Source organism: Triticum aestivum, chromosome 5B, assembly GCF_018294505.1.
Source record: "Triticum aestivum cultivar Chinese Spring chromosome 5B, IWGSC CS RefSeq v2.1, whole genome shotgun sequence".
Taxonomy (NCBI): Eukaryota; Viridiplantae; Streptophyta; class Magnoliopsida; order Poales; family Poaceae; genus Triticum; species Triticum aestivum.
In genome coordinates, this window is record NC_057807.1 from 102,872,222 (window position 1) to 102,881,549 (window position 9,328).

Below are 9,328 nucleotides of genomic sequence, written 5' to 3' on the forward strand. Positions count from 1 at the left end.
GCACTTATCTCCACTCCACCGGCGCACACCGGAGCTGCAGGTTAGAGGACTTGATCTCCAGGAGCCGGAGAGAGCCCAAAGTGACGCTTAGCTCTATACTTATTCGAGCTTTTTGGTAACTTGTTGCCAAAGGGGGAGAATATGCATAGATCATAGGGCTTCGAGAGAAAGTGTCACTTTTGCTTTTGCTTTTTTTGATTTTATTTGGTTTCGTGTTCGTTTTACTCCGGTTACTTTTATGTGGTTGATACTATGCTTCATGTGTGATTCATCACACCATACTTTGACGATATGCAGGCTGTCTATCTATCCTTATGATTATTGCTATGATCATTCACTTGTATGTTTGGGGATGAGTGCTTGATGTATATCATTCATATCAATTTTTGTGCGCTCCACCAAATTGTATGTGACATGGAAGATTGACCCATGATCCTAATTGAGTGTGCATTTGCATTCAAACACAAATTCTAAATAATGCAAAATTTCAGGGGGCAACTCTTGCTTATTACACACTTCTCAAAGCGACGATGTTATTCATTGATTATATCGAATGTCGAAGTTTTGCTCTATATGTTGTCATCAATTACCAAAAAGGGGGAGATTGAAAGTGCATCTAATCCCTGGGTGGTTTTGGTAATTAATAACGACATATATGTCATTGAACTAATGCCTATTCAAAGATAATTTTCAGGAAAGTTCAATGTTTTTGCATGGCAAGGACATATGATTGTGGACCCCTCAAAATGCTAAGGACATATATTGGCAAAAGCTTCAAGACTACATTTTTGGTTGAGTGATCAAAGATACCATTGAGTCCATAGGAAGCCAATACTATCAAAAGGGGATGAGGTTTTGGTCATGAGTAATTTGCTCAAGGGCTTGAAGATATTGCTCCAAAAATCTCAACAACTTTCTCCATATCCATTTGTCCAAAACCCCAAGTTCAATTTCAGTCCCACCAAAACCTATCCATCCGGACCCACCGAGATACACCAGACAGAGCCATAAGCCAAACCCTAGAAACTCGGTTCTACCGAGATGACATTAGGCCCCACCGAAGTGTAGTGACCAAGTTTCTGTAATCCATCACTTTCAGTTCGGAACTACCGAGTTGAAATGATTGGAATTACCGAGATGAGGAATCTTCTTAGGTCATCACATATCGGTCTCACCGAGTGGATTCATCTGGTCTCACTGAAACGTCTAATGTTAGAATCTTTTACACTGTTCAGTGCCACCGAGATTTTGTTTTGGTGTCACTGAGTTGTGCATAAAGTTTATAACGGCTAGATCTTTGGTGATGGCTATATATACCCCACCACCACCACTCACTCACATAGAGAGCAACCAGGACGAAACTAAACTTTCAACATCCATTTTTTGAGAGAGAATCCCCTACACTTGTGTTGAGATCAAGGGATTCTAATCCAACCATTTGAACCTTGATTTCTAGCCTCCCCAAGTTGCTTTCCACTCCAATCCTTCTCCTACCCCAAGCCAAATATGTGAGAGAGTGATTAAGTGTTGAGGAGATTTTGGTTTGAAGCACACGAGCAAGAAGTTCATCATCATCAATAACATCTATTATCTTTTGGAGAGTGGTGTCTCCTAAATTGGTTAGGTGTCACTTGGGAGCCTCAACGATCATGTGGAGTTGAACCAAGAAGTTTGTAAGGGCAAGGAGATCGCCTACTTCGTGAAGATCTATCCCGATTATGGCTAGTCCTCCGTGGGCGTAAGGCATGGTGAAATAGACAAGGTTGCTTCTTCGCGGACCCTTCGTGGGTGGATCCCTCTATGGACTCGCGCAGCCGTTACCCTCGGTGGGTTGAAGTCTCCATCAACGTGGATGTACGATAGCACCACCTATCGGAACCACGCCAAAAACACCGTGTCTTCATTGCGTTTGATATCCTCGATCCCCTACTTTACATTCATATGCAAAGTCTTTACTTTCCGCTGCACAACTCTTAGGCTTGCATGTAGGGTGCTGCTTGACTTGGTAGTATTGCTAAAACTTGCCTACAACTACTCCCTCCGTTCATAAATATTTGTCTTTCTAGATATTTCAACAAGTGACTACATACGGAACAAAATGAGTGAATCTACACTCTAAAATATGTCTATATACATCCGTATGTGATAGTCCATTTGAAATATCTAAAAAGACAAATATTTAGGAACGGAGGGAGTAAAATTGAGAAAAAACTAGGTTTTATTTGGTCAAGTAGTCTAATCACTCTCCAGAAGCAGACAAAGTTAGATGGAAGAAGCCACCACTAGGTATGTACAAGCGGAACTTGGATGCATTCTTTGAGGATGACACAAGTTAGTTAGCCACTATTGTTCAGAATTGTCGGAGGCAAAGCTATGGCAGGAGTTGCCAAGTTATTTGACTATGTTCCTAACGCGGCGACAGTGAAATCTATGTCGCTTCACCAAGGTCTTCAGTTGATACAGGAAATCATATGCTAAACAAACATAGTAGAATCATACTCTCTTGAGATCATTAATGCGTGCAATGGTGCGTCTGATGTTCTGCCCTCCTAGTCAGCAATTCTGAAAAATTGTTTTCAACAAGCTCATGATATCTCGTCGATTCGATTTCAATCATTGTCCGAGGAAAGCTAATGGCTTGACACATTTTCTAGATAGGCATACATATGGTTTAAAATGGATGTACTAGTGGGATGATGACTTTGTTAACTTTGCAATGAAGTGCCAAGAGGACTTCCCTTATCCCTTAAAAAAGAAACTTAACAAAGTGCAATTGCTTGAGTGAATGAAATGGTTAATCTCTCTCTCTCCAACCTCTCCTCCCTTTTCCTTTCATCAGTCGGTTCCCCTCTCTCCCAAGCCAAAACACCAATCTCTTCCTTTCCCGTCTCTCTCTCTCTCTGCGCTTGCCCCCCCCCCCCCCCCCCCCCTCCCTACCCAATCCACCCATCCATCCACCTCCTGCACCCCGCAGGCGATTCCCCAACGTTTCCGCGCGGATTCGGGTGTTCCTCGCGCGAATCAGCGTGGATCCGAGGTCAGGACCCTTCCGATCGCTAATCCCTGCTCTCTGCGTCGCCTCTTGGTTCCCGACGTGCAGGTGTGGGTTTGGGAGAGGGGGCTCCTCCGGCGGCGCGAGTAGGAACGACGATGAACTCTCCCTAGAACAGATTCTTAGATGACCAGTCCCCGTCGCTGCGCCGCTTGCTTTAGTTTCTTTATATATATCACGTGGATTGGTTAGATCGCCAAGGGCACGCGGTTGTGCAGGACTCTTGTGATTTAGGGCGCTTCCTGGAGCAGCTTATAATCAACGGTAATGGTATGCAGATTGCGTAATTGGATCCTACTTACTGCGTTTGATTACCCTGTGGTCACCCGTCGGTTTTTGCTAGTAATTCGCCTGAGCATTTCATGGACATCATGCTTTTGTTTGTAAATGGAGGTCATTTGCCACTTCTCAGTGTTAGCTTTAGTGGACTGATGCGAGTTGTGCACTATCAGCGAGTCAGGGTTAAGTAGTAGTAAAAATTGCCAATAATGGTAAGGTTCCAGTATGGAGCTCACATGCCATTCACGGCAATAAAGCATCACTGCTATCAGGGTCTTGCTGTGGAGCAATCTATTTCATGGCTTATTATTTACCCGTTGCTCCACAAAAGGAAAGAAAGAAGTGATGCTACTATGACAACAGATGAGCCACATTATGTAATTCTTTCTGAGTTCATGGTAGCTTGCCAGAAGCTTGTGCTGTTATGACTTATCTTTGGATATGCTGGTCCAACCTGACTTTACTTTGTTTCTTATATGATGGCAGGAAAGATATCTGGTAGTACAAGCTTGAATTGGGAGTTGGGACTATAGTCCTATTAGCTTATTAAATGAGGATTAATCAGCATAGGCTTCTGTTTTGTCACTCAAAGATACATATTTTATCTCTCTTTCTGATGCTACATGATAATTAATAAACAGGCTCAAGTGTGACGGGGCTATTTTTGTTCGGTGTGCATAATGTTCAAGCTAACCTGCACATTTAAAAATAATAGGGAGCGCTTCAACCTGTGCCTTGCGTCTCTGAGATTTACTGCCGTGTATTCCAATTCACATTTACTCATATGTGCGTTACATGGATAGGTAGCTTGTATTATAGATTAAATCAATAGGTACATTGTGTTTCTCCACAGTATTTTCCTTGCTTTATGTGCACCATTCCTATTTCTTGCTATTATGATGGGCATGTATTGTTAGTTGTAAAATGATCGAGATAAGACCAGGTTATTGGCTGCATTTGATAATGACTTTTTCATGTTATTTATCTGCAGCAACCTACGGAATTCTTTGACGGCATTTTCTGCAGCCTGCTGAACATTGTATCTGCAATAGTAAAAAAATATATGGGCTGACTTTGGCATTTCATGGGAGGTTTTGAAGATGATGAACCACCCTCAAAACGCGCAAGAGCATCCTCAGTAGAGTCAGCAAATTTACCAGAAAGTTTCTGTTATTCAAAATCCATTAACCCTTTGGGAGGTACAATGGCTAGACCTTTGGCTTCCCAGGGGAAAGAAGTTATGGTTGGTTCTAAAGGTGTTATTAAGAGGGACGAATTTGTGAGGATAATCACAAAAGCTCTGTATACTCTTGGATATGAAAAAAGTGGAGCTGTTCTTGAGGAAGAATCAGGTATTACATTGCATTCTCCATTGGTGAATCTATTCAGAAAGCAGGTGCTTGATGGTAATTGGGACAATGCAGTAGCTACCTTGAATAAACTTGGCCTTCTGGATGAAAACATTGTGAAGTCTGCTGCATTTTTGTTATTGGAGCAGAAATTCTTTGACCTTTTGAGAAATGACAACTTAATGGGTGCCATAAAGATGTTGCAAAATGAAATCTCCCCCCTTGGTGTTAACAGAAAACGAGTTCATGAAATGTCAAGTTGCATAATTTCTTCTCCGCAGAACTTCTTGCTTGCATTTCCAAAGCTTGGAACCGAAGCTTCTGACTCACGCCTTAAGCTCCTAGAGGAATTGCAAAAGGTGCTCCCACCTGCTGTTATGGTACCAGAGAGGAGGTTAGAGAATATAGTTGAACAGGCACTTACTGTACAACGTGAAGCTTGTTATCTCCATAATTCTATTGATGGCTTGTCACTTTATGTTGATCATCACTGTGGGAGGGATCAGATACCATCTCGAACACTGCAGGTATGAACTCATGCTGATTTCAGTGGTTGCATTTGTTTCATGTTTAAATATTTAAATACCATGTTTGAAATCAAGGTTGTGCTTAACAGTTGCCTGCATTGCTTAAGAATCCAAATAAGCAGTACTGGTCGGTTTGGTGTTCTTGCTCTTCGTTTGACTATTTCTGTACAGTTTTTATACATCACTTGTAGATTATTTCATAACAAGTCTTGGATAAATTATGTTTTCTCTCTCTGTATAATGCGTGATCCAGTTGTCATAAAGTATAACTTAAGCATCCTCTATCCTCGCCCCTCCCCTCCCTTCCACCTCCCTCTTGCCGTCTTCAATATTTTGCAATATATATTTAGGTTGGAAAGGGAACACATCAGATTCAGGTTAATGTAGAGGAAATATTTTTGTATGAGAAGAATATAGATGTGAGTTGAGTGCTATTTAAATGTTCATGAAAGCAACTGAGATCTGGCTCTCCTTGACAAGAAGTAGGGTGTGCTTCTCAACCCTGGTATAAAATAGTTAATGCCTAAATGTAATAATTGAAACTAAGCAATGCAATATTTCTTGATGCACAATCAGACACTGCTATCCACATATCTTATCACCTGTACTAAGCCACAAACAAATAAAAAATATTATTGCAGGTTCTGCGTGCACACGGTGACGAAGTATGGTTTCTTCAATTTTCAAACAATGGGAAATATTTAGCCTCATCATCAAATGATAAATCTGCAATTATATGGAAGGTAACTATGCTTCTGGCTTTTGACCTTCTTCATGAAGGTGTTCAGCAGTGCAGTGTCTTGCCCCTTACTTTCCCATTTAGCTAGTGCCTTATGTGAAAACTTTCTGCACAACCATATTCACTCTTTTTTGGTCACCTGCTGGTCGTTTCTGTCCGAAAATTTGAGATCTCGAGTATTTCCTTTTTTTGTTCAAATGCAAATTGATAAAGGGTAGATATTTTACATCATTATTTTTTCGGAGTGAGTCTATCTAATTTGAGCCTTGTTGGCCTTAGCTGCAAATTTGATTAATATGTTTGTTTGGTTTGCTACATGATCTTGTGGCCTGACACTACAGACCATATAGCTTGGCATTTATGCATTGGTGGTGTGGTTAGCCTACCTTGAAGGTGTTCTGATTTTATTTTTGTGGTTGATGAGGACATAATGTGGTCCTTGTTTGGAACTATCAAAACTTAGTTCTAGAAAAACTTCCCAGCATCTCAATCTCAGAACTTCAATCCCATCGAGATTCCGATGCACATGAACAATCTCGGTGCACATGAACCTAATTTTCAGTTTCATCTTCATCATTTGTTCCAGGAATTTAATTGCATTCTAGTATGTACCTCAGGATGTGCATGCACATGTACGTACTGATAATGATGGTGAAATTTACATTCACTGCCATCTTGATAGTTGATGCAACACAAATCAATCTTCTGCTTGCTTGCAGTAATGTGGGTATTTTTCCTAGGTCGATGAAGATGGAGAACTATTGCTGAAGCACAGATTGACTGGTCATGAGAAACCAGTGATGATGGTTGCATGGAGTCCTGATGATAGCCAGCTTCTTACATGTGGAATGGAAGAAGCCATCCGGCGTTGGAATATTGAATCTGGTGAATGTATTCATGTCTACGAAAAGCCTGGCCTTGGTTTGACGTCATGTGGTTGGTTTCCAGACGGAAAACAAATATTGTGTGGTCTATCTGATCAAAGCCTTTGCTTGTGGGATTTAGATGGTAAAGAGGCAGATTGCTGGAAAGGGCAGCGGTCATCAAAAACATCTGATTTTGCTGTAACAAAAGATGGCAAATTTATAATAATTATGAACAGAGATTCCACAATTCTTTTATTCAATAGGGACACGAAACAGGAGAGGCTGATTGAAGAGGATAATACAATCACTTCATTTTCTCTTTCTGATGATGGAGATTTCTTGCTTGTAAATCTTATAAGTGAGAAGATCCATTTGTGGAACATAAGGAATGACCCCAGTAGAGTGAAACAGTACATTGGCCATAAACGCAGCCGGTTTGTTATAAGATCGTGCTTTGGTGGATCGGATCAGGCCTTTATTGCCAGTGGGAGTGAAGATTCAAAGGTATGAATGTATGATTTATTGACTATAGATGCACTTAAGTTATGCTCTCCTTGTCACCTGTTCTATAGATTTTTAGTTGCAGATAATATCTGAGTTCCGGAAACTGTAGTTCTTGACTGTGTAGCAGAATTATATTTTCTGTCCTGCCAAGTCAAATTTACTGGATAACCTAGAGACCTACTCCCTCCGTTCGGAATTACTTGTCTCGGAAATGGATGTATCTAGACGTATTTTAGTTCTAGGTACATCCATTTCCGAGACAAGTAATTCCGAACGGAGGGAGTATATTGGAACAGTTCTCAGCTCGTTGCAGTTTTCTACTTTATGTAACAAAACATGACAAAATATGTACAACATCCGTGATATTTCTTATGTTGAGAAACTGTAAATGATACTTAACATCTACGTCTATTCCCCAGATTTGATTGCATGCACATTGATTCTTTATCTAGGTATTTTCCGCCAGCTTTTGTTCAGAATATTTGGTATGTGACACATTAGTTACTGCTTTTATCATATGTCCAATGATGTGTATTACATGGTGGATAGAGTTAATGTTTAATTGGGATACATTACTAATTTATTACTTGAATCTTGGGATCATTTGTTTCTTGTGAGCCAGACGAAACTTACAGATGGATTGGTACTTTCATGGATGACATGAAGTCATCTAGTAATGACATCCATGATCCATGGTTCCTTACACCTGGTAGGTAGCCATAAAATGGGGCTGGAGAAAATAATCCAGTGTAATATAGCCAAGAGCTGGATTCTATAAGCCAGCGTAGTAAAACACCAATGTATGGAATGCACGTTTACCAATCTGGTACATAATGTTTCGGTGAACGAAATTTTAGTCAGGTCTTTGAAGTTTCATGGAAAACAACTATCCAGTGGTTTGTTTGATTTGACAACTCAGTGTGGTGATATTTTATCTGCCAGGTCTATATATGGCACAGAGCTACGGAAGGTGTTATCGAGACTCTTTCTGGTCACTCTGGCGCAGTCAACTGTGTAAGCTGGAACCCTACAAATCCACATATGCTCGCTTCTGCGAGTGATGATCACACAATACGTATATGGGGGGTGAAGAAGGCCAGCACAAAGCGGAAGGACATAGGCAGCAGCAGTAGCAGCAATGGGACTCACATGAACGGCAGTGCCAATGGCAACGGTTTCGTTCACCAGTGCAACGGTAGCCGCAGCAAATGATGATGGCTTGATCCTTGGTGGCCCCCATGCAAGCGATGATAGCTTGATCCTTGGTAGCCCCCATGCAAGCGTCATTTGTAAATCCTCCTTTGCTTTGCTTTCCTTTCGCCAGGAAGAACACCATAGTTTAAAACGAAGCTACAGTAACAGGTGTGAGTGGGTGAAAAACCTGTTTGGTTTTATGCACCATCTCCCTTGTTCCATCATCATCATCATCATCACTGTGGTCACATTAATTTATCAATTCAAGCTGGATACAAATTCCGGTGTTCGTTCACATGTGAAGCAGCCTTCTTTGCTCTACTTTTGCAATGGTTACGGCGGTGGCAAAAACCAAAAACGAAATTAAGATAAATTTGGAACCATCCAAAATTGCTTAGATGTCTTTGGGGTTTTCACTGCCACCGTGAAGATTCTTTGAAACGCGTATACTCCTACTTGATACTCCCTCCGTTCTTAAATACTTGTCTTTCTAGAGATTTCAACAAATGACTACATACGGCGCAAAATGAGTGAATCTACACTTTAAAATATGTTTACATACATCCGCATGTTGAGTCCATTTGAAATGCCTAGAAAGACAACTATTTGGGACGGAGGGAGTATTATTTTACCCGAGTTGTTGAACTAGCAATTGCAAGGTTTGATAAAATACTGCTAATCTTGCAGTTCTGTGTAAATTACTCCCTACTCCCTACTTTCAGGTTCAGACTGATCATAGTCGGGTAACTTAGCTAGTAACATAATGCATCTCAAAACAACTATGCTTATGGCAAATAGTTAATGAGAAGAGTGGTGTT

At 40.9% G+C, this 9,328-nt stretch overlaps 1 protein-coding gene across 2 annotated transcripts; it reads left to right on the forward strand.

The window, feature by feature from the left end:
• The first annotated feature begins 2,889 nt into the window (after window positions 1-2,889).
• Window positions 2,890-8,805, forward strand: LOC123110624 (WD repeat-containing protein 26 homolog). 2 transcript variants are annotated; one of them, XM_044531184.1, is made up of 5 exons: window positions 2,890-3,037; window positions 4,323-5,207; window positions 5,849-5,950; window positions 6,687-7,316; window positions 8,259-8,805. In XM_044531184.1, the coding sequence occupies exons 2-5, from the start codon at window positions 4,416-4,418 to the stop codon at window positions 8,526-8,528; spliced, it is 1,794 nt and encodes a 597-aa protein (XP_044387119.1). In that variant the 5' UTR covers window positions 2,890-3,037; window positions 4,323-4,415; the 3' UTR covers window positions 8,529-8,805. The 2 variants fall into 2 exon arrangements, with proteins under 2 accessions (XP_044387119.1, XP_044387120.1); XM_044531185.1 differs by lacking the exon at window positions 2,890-3,037 and adding an exon at window positions 3,051-3,316.
• Window positions 8,806-9,328: the final 523 nt, after the last annotated feature.

Coding starts and splice junctions, on each gene's coding strand:
- LOC123110624 (XM_044531184.1), top strand. CDS start 4,416: ATGGGAGGTTTTGAAGATGATGAACCACCCTCAAAACGCGCAAGAGCA. Junction 5,208..5,848: donor TACCATCTCGAACACTGCAG/GTATGAACTCAT, acceptor ATATTATTGCAG/GTTCTGCGTGCACACGGTGA. Junction 7,317..8,258: donor GTGGGAGTGAAGATTCAAAG/GTATGAATGTAT, acceptor TTTATCTGCCAG/GTCTATATATGGCACAGAGC.